Source organism: Anastrepha obliqua, chromosome 2 (assembly GCF_027943255.1).
Source record: "Anastrepha obliqua isolate idAnaObli1 chromosome 2, idAnaObli1_1.0, whole genome shotgun sequence".
Taxonomy (NCBI): domain Eukaryota; kingdom Metazoa; phylum Arthropoda; class Insecta; order Diptera; family Tephritidae; genus Anastrepha; species Anastrepha obliqua.
In genome coordinates this window covers 43,265,515-43,277,407 of record NC_072893.1, presented here as the reverse complement: position 1 = coordinate 43,277,407, position 11,893 = coordinate 43,265,515, and the positions used below count along the sequence as shown (strand labels likewise).

Genomic DNA, 11,893 nt, shown 5'->3' with positions numbered 1-11,893 from the left:
AAGGTGTAGACGTGGTGTAATACACTTCGAGGAATTTTATGTCTGGTAAGATTATTTTCAATTGGACAGTGAAACTTACGGCCTCTGGCGCCATCTACCGGCACTTGTTAGTGCTGCCACCTGGTATACATTGCAATGTATAAGAAAAGCTAGTAAAATAATTATGAATACTTCACGTTTAAACTATATAAGCAACTAATTATATTTTACGTAATTCCTTACACTCAATTATTCATTATTTATCCCGGTTTACAAATTTTTACACTGGCTATTCACCAAATGCCCACTTATTTGGCCAAAAAACCCCTTACACAAAATGTATTCGAGAATCTTTAATATGGCAACATTGTGTTGCATCGAATCAGCCTGAATTTGTTCAATTTCGCGTTGCATTCAATAAAAAAGTGTAATTTTTTAATAAATAAACAGCGCAAATGCTAAATGGAATGGTGTGAATAGGACAAGAAGAAGTTGCATTTGTTCCGAAATAAGAGTCAGATGCCTTCCAGTGAGCCGCAATCGATAAGAATGGACAGCGGTGGGTACTTGATTATTTTGTGTCCACTTGCAGAAAGGAATTTGATAAACTATCGCCTTGGCTGTGTTTATGTATTGGGTGCTCCTATTAGCTGGTGTTAACCGTTTCTTTAGTTTATTATTTTCATGGATGTCAAAAATGTGCGGGTGGCAAAAATGTTAAAACGGTAAATTTTTAGCAGCAAACATTTTTTTTTTGTTTGTTTGTTTGTTTTTTGAAGTGAAGTATAAACCTTTCCTCTGTTTTCCAATTACCTTGGGGCAACTTAACCTCAATCTGTGTACAAGCGCAGCTCCAAGAACAAGCGATACTAACTATGCGCTATGTGTGAGTGTAACTGAATCTCACTTGGGACAGCTGCAGTGAAAGTGGCGATTTATATGTTCATATGCGCTGATAGCAAAAAAATCAAAATATCAAAGGTATGGATTGTTAATAATTCATTTGTGATGTTTGCAGAAATTGTACGCAGTGAAGTCAGTAAGGAGCGATCCGGATCGACTCAAGCCGCTGCATTGGATAATGCCGGACAAGAACTACTCGAAATACGCAAATTGCTGTGGGGCACGGCCATACGGGTGGATGTGTTTCGTCGTTGGTCCCAAGGTTAGTCCATATATTTGCTTAAAATAAAGCACAGTGACTCAGTGCAACAATAAAGGTGTGGTTATCTAAAAATAAACGTCTTTGTTTTAATTTTAATCTGTAGGCTTTGAATTTAGTGATACAGAACCGTCTGCTTTGGTGCAGAAAGAGGGTGGACCATGTGCTGTGATAGCGCCCGTACAGGCAAACCTATTGAAAATTCTTATTATGGACACGCCAGGTCATTTCCTGAAAGACGTAAGTAAAGTAAATGTACCAACTAACAATCACATAACACGACATACAATTGTTTACGATCTTTGCAGCTCACGGAGGATAAATGTCGATGCTTGTTAATACAGGCATTATGCGCCATTCTGAGTAAATGTTCTGCACAACGCTACCGAATTGTCACGCTTCCAATGGAGACATGCAGCGAAGCCAAAGAAGTCAATACCGCAAGTGACATTCCAAATGTTAAGCTTAGTACTGCTACTTTGGAAGAGATTGTGACTGAACCTGCCGATGCTAGCATACCGATGTCGGCAACGGTGCGTATAGCAGAGGCACGTGAAGTCTCTTCGGATGCTTATCATGAGGGATTGCAAGTGTTAAACTTTGAATCGATTGAAGAATTGGAGAAATATTATACGGAACATTGGCAAATGCTTTTTGGCCAGTACGGCGTACTGCTCTTCCTCTATTCTGTGCTGCTGACAAAGGTTAAAATACAAATGCGTTCCATAATTAACATTCTAATGAATTACCCATCTAAACTCTTCGTATAGAATATTGAAAATGTTATTTCGGAATTGTCTGATACATCTGAACCGCTAATACACAACACATACGGGTATGGATCACAAGCGCTTATCAATCTAATGTTGACTGGACGTGCGGTGGCACATGTTTGGGATAATGATCAGGATGTTGGTGGCTTAAAATTGCGCGGCATTAATGAGCAAAGTGATATTGGCTTTATAACATTAATGGAGCAAATGCGCTACTGTACAGTGGGATCATTCTTCAAGAATCCGAAGAATCCTGTTTGGGTGATGGGCTCTGAAACGCATTTGACAGGTTAGTAGACACTACATTAGGGTGGAATTAATAAAACGTGACTTCTCTTCGCCGTCACAGTACTATTCAGCAATGAGAAGAGATTGGTGTCACCAGAGACACCGTCCGAGTTGGCAAGACGCGTTTTCAAGTCGTATGATCCGGAGGGCAATAATTTCATACCGGCAGACGTATTACAGGACGTTCTAGCTGCATTGGATTTGGTTAATGAGCCTGAGTAGTAAGTGCCTTGAATTTATGTTTGTGTTTTCAGCAGATTTTGAAGTAACACTTGCTAACAAATATTTTTGAGACATTTAGGAGACTTGATGATACATTGAAATCATTTATTAGATTGCACAATTAGAGCTATCACTAAGTGAGTAGTGCATCACTAGTAGCCATAAAGCAAGCCTTAGCCATAAAGAAGGTAACTGTGAATCTTAACACACGCGCCGTAACAAAAACTACGACATATATAATACGAAAGGCGGCCATCAGATCAATGGAGGCAGTTATACATAAGTCAAAAGTTGCTCAGGAATGCCTGCAGCTCTAAATGATTCTAGCACCGTTGTTGTTGTTGTAGCAACATGAACATTTCCCATACATATACGGGGAATGCTGCTGAGGTGGCAATTCTTGGCCGGATATAAGTCCGGGTCGTTCCGGTTACGTTCTGCGTTCCTACTGTCGTGGGAACTTTGGTTCTGACCAATCCGAACCGTCTTCAAGGTCAGTGTTATACGGGCTTGAAGGAAATTGCAAGGCCGATGAGTTAGGCAGAAAGGGTACTAATCTTCCACTGCTTGAAAACGGAGGCAATATTGGAATTCCTGTGTGAACATGCACATTGAAGATAAAAATAATATTCTTCAGAAGGCCAATAGGTCATGCAGAGTAGAAAATACTTATGCTACAACTCGGTTTATTTGGCCACAAATAGATAAGAAAAGATCAGGAGAATTGCTCAAGAGAGAAGCAGCATAAACATTCCCCATACTAACATACGGTGAATGCTGCTGGAGTGACAGTCCTTGGCCGTATATAAATCTGGGTCGTTTCGGTAACGTAGAACCGATTGTCGTGGAAACGAGAGAGAACAGCTCGAAGGTCGTGGCTTGTGTCACCGGTCATTGCCTGTTATATATATATAATTGACGCATACACCCTTTTTGAGGATTTCGCCGAGCTCCTCCTCCTGTTTGTGGCGTGCGTCTTGATGTAGTTCCACAAATGGAAGGACCTACAGTTTCAAGCCAACTCCGACCGGCAGATATTTTTTATGAGGAGCTTTTTCATGGCAGAAATACACTTGGAGGTTAGCCATTGCCTGCTGAGGGTCGACCGCTATTAGAAAAAATACTTTTTCTTCATTTTGGTCTTTCACAGAGATTCGTACCTACGTTCTCTCTGAATTTCGAATGGTAGTCACGCACCAACCCATTCGGTTACGAAGGCCGTTAGGTAGGTACTCTTCTAGGCTAGAAGTATTGTCGCATGAATACTGTGCAAGTTGTAGAGACGAGGAAGAATCAGTAGAACATTTCCTCTAAAATTATTCCAGCTTTAGCTAGGAAAATACTCGTTTGGCTCCCTTTCGGAACTATCCGGTGTTGGGATAAAACCTATCCTACGCTTCATAAGAACGCCTAAATATATAGTTCCATTATGAATAAACATTGCGGCTCCCGTGTTGTAGCAGTAAGAGAAGCCCCGTCAGTGTAGAGTATATCATCGGTCGTCTGCGTCAGGCTCATCTAAAGGTGGGCCCAGGAAACATGCTGTTTCGACAGGTTGGGTCCAGAGGGAGAGGGGTGTTAGATGAGTGGGTTTTAAAGGGCATGTGAAAAGGTGGTTAGTGTCGTGCGGGGTGCCTTCACATGCCGGACATAAGTTCGGTATGTCGAGGTCAATTCTGGATAAGTAGGAGTTTAACCTGCTATAATGTCCAGAACGTAATTGTGCCAGTGTTACGCGTGTCTCACGAGGAAGCTGTAGCTCTTCATCTGCAATGGGTGGTGGTTGGACTCCGATTACGGCATTCACTGGACGGGAGCTTATGAAGGTGGAATTAGTCTACCGGTGAATGTCGTTTAATGTTCGTCTAAACACTGTCCGGTCCAGTAGGTCTCTGTTTGTTTTGTCCTGGATCTCGTCGGTGTAATGTAGTAGGTGTCTCCTGACGTGCCTGAGAGGCGGCTCTGGCTCAAGCAGGTGTCTGCAAGGGTCGAACCTATGGTAGCACTCTAACAGGAACTGCTTACTGAGCAGTTTATTATGCTTCTTGACAGGTAGCATATTGGCCTCGTTGTGAATGTGTTGTATTGGGGACATCAGGAGGCAGTCCGTCGCTGTCCGAATGGCAGTGTTTTGGCATGTTTGAAGCTTTATCCACTGCGTGTCACTAGTTCCAGGCAACCAGACAGGCGCAGCATAGTTTAGAACCGACCGGTCAATTGCCTTAAATGTCGATAGCAACAATTCTTTGTCTTTGCCCCAAGTGCTGCCAGCAAGCGATTTGAGGACCTTGTTGCGATTTTGGACTTTAGTGGCAATTGCGGTTGTGTGCGCAGAGAAGGAGAGCAAACTGTCGAAGGTTACACCCAAAATTTTGGGATTGTTTACCGTCGGAATTGGTGTGATAGATAAAACGTTTTTTACCTTGAGAGGCAGTTTGGCCTCCTTTATCGCCGTGGACTTTGTGGGGGAAAGTTGAAGATTCTTCGCAGTGAAAAAGCGAGAAAGTTCGGTGAGGTAGTAGTTGTTCACTTTGGAGCACAGGCCATCGATGTCATTGTCCGACGCCATTATCGTGCAGTCGTCAGCGTATGAGATCAGGGAAACTCCCGCTGGTGGTTGGGGGAGTTTCGATGTGCAGAAGTTGAACAGCAAGGGAGAAAGGACACCACCCTGCGGTACACCTTGCTTTATCTTCCTCTGCTTAGATGTTTGATCTCGAAAAATCACTGACGAGTGACGACCGCTCAGGTAGTTTGCGGACCACCTCTTCAGCCCTGGCGGGGGTGACGACTGATAAATATCGTCTAGTAGCGTGGAATGGCTGACTGTGCCGAAAACCTTCTTCAGGTCCAACGCTACTAGGACAGTCCTCTCGCAGAGGCGGTTTTGGTTAAGCCCGCGGTGTATCCGGGCATTTATGGCGGTGAGTGCAGTGGTGGTGCTATGCACTCTTCGGAAACCGTGCTGATGTGGGGCTGGGGCCAGGTGTTTCGTGAAGAGTGGGAGTAGGAGGGCTTCAAGTGTCGGACGATAAGATTCCCCTTGGTTGGCGGGTTTCCCAGGTTTCAGTAGTGGGACCACTCTCCCTGCTTTCCACTTGTCAGGGCAGCCGGTTCTGCGTTACCGGAATGACTCGGGTTTTTTCCCGACCAAGGGCTGCCGCCCCCAGTAAACTATTCCTGTCTAGTGAAAAGCATTGGTTCCCGTGTTACACAGCGGTGCTACAACGAACCTGTAGGATCTAGGGTTATTTAAAACCAACTGACACAAAAACCTAACCTAACCTAACCTAAGTCAGTAATGAAGTTATTCATTAGAATATCTGCTGTGCTCGCAAACTACTATTTTTATTTAACTAAATGTCATTCTATACACTTTTTTCAGCGTCGAAATCATGCAAAAACGTCTCGATCCCGAAGGCCTACATATAATTCTTTTAAATGCATTTATGGATGAATTCTTCCCACAGGAAAAGCGTTCTACGCCCGATACATTTGATTTAATGCACTACAATGGAATACCGGGTTCAAATGAGGGCAACAAGGTGTGTTTTTTTTAATTTTGTTTTTAGTTTTATTTGTTGTAGTCGTACACAAACTTAGCCTGTTTCTCATTTTAGGTACGTTACTGCAAGGGTACAGCCATATTACTGGAAAGTGATCTAAAATCTGTGTGCATCTCAAATCCAATGCTCACGTGCTTACAAACTAAGTGGCCAAATATCGAAATTAATTGGCACGACATACGGATACCATCGTTGAATTGACGACACACTGCTCTTAACCAACACCATATGCAATAATGCATACGATGCAAAATTCAAATCGCTAATATAAAGCAAATAAAATAATAATTTTTATTTTTGCCAATTTATCCAACTCTTCTCCATACAAAAGGGCAGAGCAATAGAGAAGCTACAGCACTAAATTGAAAATACGAAAATACTCCATTTTGAACAGAAGTACAAGGTAGTAAAGAAGATTAAGAATTTTACTTAAGGCAAAATGGATTGATTGATTTTTTGGCAATATTTTATTTAACATTATTTTTCAGCACACTTAACGTTAGTTTATCATTAATTCCTATTAACTTTACTAAACACAAAACAAAATAGTTGCAAGGCAAGAAGTGAAAATATATTATTGTTCGAAAATGTGTAATTGCAATAGATTAGCGACAATTTACAAACAAATTTACTGTTCTCGCAATAAACTTAAAACTTAAACGAAAAAAAAAAACAAAAACAAAAACAGCGTACAAGCAAGTATATGCATTCAGAAACAAACAAGTAAAAAAATAATATAAATGTTAATACAAAAGCAAAGCAAATTAATAGTTAATACAAAAAAAAAAAAACAAAAAAAAACATAGCAACAAAAGTTTTATTCAATTAACTCTTAAACCACTAATTGTAGTTCATCAAAATAAATTAACTAATTAACTAGCAGTACACACAACAAAATAAGATGCTTAAACACGCATATTAGCGTTTCATGTTGAAATAGACACACAAAGGAAGCAACAACACCAATTACATGCAAGCATAGAACGCAGCATGGCGAATTGCAAGAGAGACAAAGGAATACTTCGGAACAAATGCAATGCAACAACAGAAAAAAGAATTTACTAATTGATATTTATTTCGAAATAAACTGAAAATTTGAATTTGCAAAATTAGCTGAACTCAACAATTTGCCATATTTGGTAGCAATTAAATTTAAATATTAAATTTTATAGTATTATTTATGTAACTTCTCATGCAACTATTTATATTCCCTACTTTGATTTAATAGACTTAATCGGCTAAATTTGTATGTACCAAAAATTGGCTTTTCAAGCAAAATAATTCCTTTGATGGCCTTTAAAATGCGAATTATCAATTAATCGATCGATTTATTGTTGTATTTGTAATTATAAGAAAATCTTGATATACCATTTAATAATAATTAACCTAAAGCAACAAATTCAATAAAGTTTGAATGTATTTATATTTTGAATTCGTGCGAAATTCGAGCGAATTCAAGACAAAAATGCGAAAAGGGTACGGCATATAAAGGGTTTGCACAGAAAAGAATTATCAATTTAATAAAAGAAAAACAAACAAAAAACAAACACATTTAAAACAAGAATGTTGTGTATATTATTTATCTAAGTCTTAATTAAACACATAAAAGTAATATAGAAAATAAATAAAACACACACAAATACACAAATACTCGTTGCTGTCTCTGCAAATATATTTTTATGCGGTAAGGGGGTAAGTAGGTTCGAGTCTCCGTGCAGGAAACAACAAAATGGTAAAAAAATGAAATGGTGAAAAAGTTCCCACGACAGTCGGTTCTACGTAACCGGAATGACCGGATTTATATCCGGCTAAGGACTGTCACTTCAGCAGCATTCCCCGTAAATGTATGGGGAATGCTTATGCTGCTACAACAACAAAAAGTTTTTTCTAATAGCGGTCGTTCTTAGGCAGGCAATGGCAAACCATGAAAAAGTTCCTCATACAAAAATTATTAGCCGTTCGGAGTTGGATTCAAACTGGAGTAGAAGTAGGAGCGCGACCAAACATTTGACAGAAGTGTACGCGCCAATTATGTTTTTTTTATGGGGCTCATTAGTGCCCAGAAGGAAGTAGCTTTTAAGTTAAGGGGTTAGGGGTAGTCAGAGGCCCAAAAAAATTATGATTTTCAATAATTTTTTTTGCTAGTCAATTTCTTTATTTTACAAAAGTCAATTGCTTTATTTTCAAAAAAAAAAAAAATTAATTGTAAAAGTTATTGCTGTTTGTGTGGAGCCCGTTTCTCCAGAAGTTCCTTGCGGTGATGATCACAAGTCCTTGGAGATTCATCTAAAATCAATTGGACAAGAGAAATTAGTTTCATTAATAGATAATCTTGTGCCTGATCAAAGCTTGACTCTTGGCATTGGCGTATCTCCTGGAGCCACCCACTCCTTTCTTTGCTTCGTATTGATGTATAGGCACGATTTCTCATCTCCCGTGACAATTCGGTACAAAAGGCGCTGTTTATGACCGTGTATTACTGGATAGCGGGCGGGATGCTGAGAAACAACTTGAAGGCGACTTTCTTTATTTTTCTCGTTGAGTTCGTGAGGCCCCCAGGTTCCCAAGTTTCGGTAAATCTCATTGAATAAAGGTGAAGATCAGAACCATTCTATGATCGCAGCTTATTTTTTCCGCCAATTCCAGACTGGTTTGGCGACCGTTTTTCTTTAAAAGTGATTTGAGACGTTATCCATGGAATTCAGAAGACCTTCCGCTGCGGGGCGTGTCATCGGCAGTCAAAGCCGCCAATTCAAAACTTTGTAAACTATTTTCGTATTGTAGACTCGCCTATGACACCTTCTCCTTACACGTCGCAAATGTCCCGTGCTGCTGCGGTAGCTTTTTGACCTCAAAACTACGAAAAAGTGAAATAACTCAAAAAAAAAAAAAAAAAAAAACAAGTAACATAGCTTTTTAGAGCAGAACGAGTTCTATCGAATGAATACTTACCCTTGGCCAAACACCAAACAAATCGTTGTAAATTAAAAGAAAATACAAAAACGCTATGAACTTATTCCACAACCCAATATTTAGATTGATGGTTGGTGATGGCTAATTTTGTTATCGAACACAACTGATATAAAACGATTTTTGTGGCTCATTTTTATCTCGAACTAGCTGTACCCGGCGAGCGTTGCTACGCCAACAACTAAAATAAATTTAAGAGGATGTCATATTCGTATCCTCTTTGTAAAAATACATGGTCATACCAATTTTTATGACAATCGGTTGAACGGGGCAGAAGTTACTACTCTGCAGCGCCACCTGGTGGGGAGGGGCATCAATGAGCATATCCTACAAATCTTCTCCGTGGAAAAAAAAAAATATATATATATTATATATATACTAATTTTTATAATAATCGGTGCAGTAGTTTTTGAGTTCATCGATGACATACAGACAAACATTCATTTTTATATATTATATAAAGATGTGTCAGTTTTTGTATTTTCAATATTTATTGAATCTTTCTTGTATAAGAAACTAAAAATAAGTTGCTGATTGGGCAATGTTTTTTTTTTTTGCTGGGTGATAGATGTGGATGGAGAGAGCTAAAAAGGACAAGTTAACAGTCTCCGTTAAAGCTTCCGTTGTCCCTCACGACGAGTATGAGCGATTTTTTTTTAATGTGATGGAATTGGATTGAGGGAGCCGGAAAGACTCACTGTCCAGTCTCCCTTGAGGCTGCGTGTATCTGACGATGAGGCCGTACTGGAAACCGGAATGGCCGAAATTCCGTTGTCTTCATGGACGGATCCTCGTGTGAGATTATTAAAATACTGCAGACTTGAAGATGTTTTTTTTCTCAATCGTGTGTGACCCTACTACTAAAAGTAGATTTCGGACTAGTTTCTAGGCATGATCGTCTAGATTCTTAAGGTATTTTTTGCTCAATCGTATAATTTAATCGGCTATACAAGTTATGCAAATGTCTCTGTGAATGCTAGCGTTCTTTATATATCATGGAGCTCCCGTAATTATTCGCAAGACTTTAGTTTGCACTCTCTGAAGTTTTTCGTTATTTGAAGGTGGAGCAGTTCCCCACATTTCTATACCATATGTCCATATTGGTTTTAGCAAGACTTTATATGTATGCATAGTAGCACTTTGTACTGTAGAGGTGTAATGCTGATTTCGAATTAAGCATCCAATATAGGTTTTTCACTTTAAGCTTGATATGATCAATATGATTCCGCAATGTGAGTCTTCTAGCTACGTGAATTCCAAGATATTTTATAAATTTTTTTTTGGTATACAGGTATTCCGATCATTAATTGTAACTGTAGAGCAAGTTTCTTTCCTTAGAGTAAAAGTAATATCCATACATTTGGTTTCATTAACCTCTATTCTCCAGTTTTTAAGCCAAGCTTCTATTGCATTTATACACCTTTGTATTATACTATAGATATTACCACTTTTGGGTCTCTGTGAGTGCAAAGTATTGCAGTATCATCGGCAAATGTAGATGTTATTTCAGACGTATGTGTATAATATGTATAAAATAGGACCTAGAGCGCTGCCCTGTGGAACACCAGTGTCTATTCTACAATGCCGAGAGAAAAAGTCTTTTTGCATGCACTTGCTCAGGTGTACAATGTTTTATTCTAAATCCAAATTGGTGTTGAGGAATAATAGTGGGGCAACTTTTCAAAAAGCTTCGATAATAGACTAATTGGTATATATAAGCATGCTTGGCTTCAGGGGTTAGGGGTAGTCAGAATTTTCAAAAAATAGGATTTTGAATTTTCTTAGAGAATAATATCTTTAAATAATTGTGTGAAAATTTGAAGTAAATCCGACAAATACTTTTCGAGTTATTCAACAATTAACAAAGGGCGCTCGGCCGCTCCAGAGCTTTCGAGTGCAAGTAGGTACATAGCTAGCAGCCGCACGTATGAAAGTGGCAGATAAGCGCGCTAACGGTACCACTCGAGAAGGTAGAAGGCTACGTAGGCAACAGCAAATCGATATTTTGGAAGCTGCTATGACGGCTGACGAACTATTACATGGCCCAGGAATAGATGACACAGTGTAAGTAATTAAATAATTCGCATAACTCTACATTAATCGATAGCAAGACTTTAAATGCGTTTTTCTCAAAACTATGTTTTTGTAACTTTAACTTAAAAACCGTTCACTTGTAGCGGTAACTCAACACCCGCAATCAAAGATCGCGCCAACGCCGCCAATAGAGCGTACTATTCACACCTTAGTTTGTTCAGGTCTCGTCTTTTATCTAGACCTACGAAGCTGACCATGTATAAAACTCTTATACGACCAATTTTGACATATGGTTGCGACTATGAAAATTAATGACAGTCCGCTTATTGCTAACTTCGAAAGGAAAATTTTAAGGAAAGTATTCGGACCCATTAAAAATGAAGATGGCAACTACAGAATTAGGTACAACTCGGAATTGAACGAACTTATCCAAGACGAGACAGCTGCGCGTTTTGTAAAGGCGCAGCGTATGCGGTGGCTAGGTCACGTGATCCGAATGCCTGCTGAATCCGCTGTAAGGAAAGCCATGACTGGAAAGATAATTGGTGCGAAGGCGAAGGGAAGACCGAGAAACCGAGAAACCGATGAATAGACGCAGTAGAAAGCGATCTCACAGCAATGGGAATTCGCAACTATGAAGGAAAAGCAAGCGATAGAACACTTTGGAGGAGTTTTGTGAAGGAAGCTTTGACGCACCTCGCGTTGTAATGCTGTGAATGATGATGATGAACTTAAAAACCGATTGGTAGATTTCAATAAAATGTATACTGCTTTATTACTTACAATTAATTGTAGGTTTTTTCCTCGAAAATCTGAAAAATATTTCTTGAGGCCACCATATTGTAAATTTTGAAAAAAAAGCTTCGATCTGACACAACATTATCTATTAATAAAACTAA

The 11,893-nt window shown here is 39.3% G+C and overlaps 1 protein-coding gene across 2 annotated transcripts; it reads left to right on the top strand.

The window, feature by feature from the left end:
* Positions 1–350: 350 nt before the first annotated feature.
* On the top strand, positions 351–6,675 carry LOC129238024 (ubiquitin carboxyl-terminal hydrolase MINDY-3 homolog). Of its 2 annotated transcripts, XR_008581787.1 has the most exons (9): positions 351–538; positions 998–1,144; positions 1,248–1,381; positions 1,450–1,845; positions 1,912–2,203; positions 2,264–2,423; positions 5,810–5,969; positions 6,045–6,393; positions 6,479–6,675. XR_008581787.1 is itself a non-coding variant. In XM_054873055.1 (8 exons), exons 1-8 carry the CDS (start codon positions 499–501, stop codon positions 6,189–6,191), a joined length of 1,476 nt encoding a protein of 491 aa, XP_054729030.1. In that variant the 5' UTR covers positions 351–498; the 3' UTR covers positions 6,192–6,675. The 2 variants fall into 2 exon arrangements, 1 of the variants encoding a protein (XP_054729030.1); XM_054873055.1 differs by having other exon boundaries at positions 6,045–6,675.
* Positions 6,676–11,893: the final 5,218 nt, after the last annotated feature.

Excerpts from the sequence above, each read along its gene's own strand:
- LOC129238024 (XM_054873055.1), top strand. The coding sequence starts at position 499 with ATGCCTTCCAGTGAGCCGCAATCGATAAGAATGGACAGCG. Across the intron at positions 539-997 it reads ATCGATAAGAATGGACAGCG|AAATTGTACGCAGTGAAGTC; the intron begins GTGGGTACTTGA and ends TGATGTTTGCAG. Across the intron at positions 2,204-2,263 it reads CTCTGAAACGCATTTGACAG|TACTATTCAGCAATGAGAAG; the intron begins GTTAGTAGACAC and ends TCGCCGTCACAG.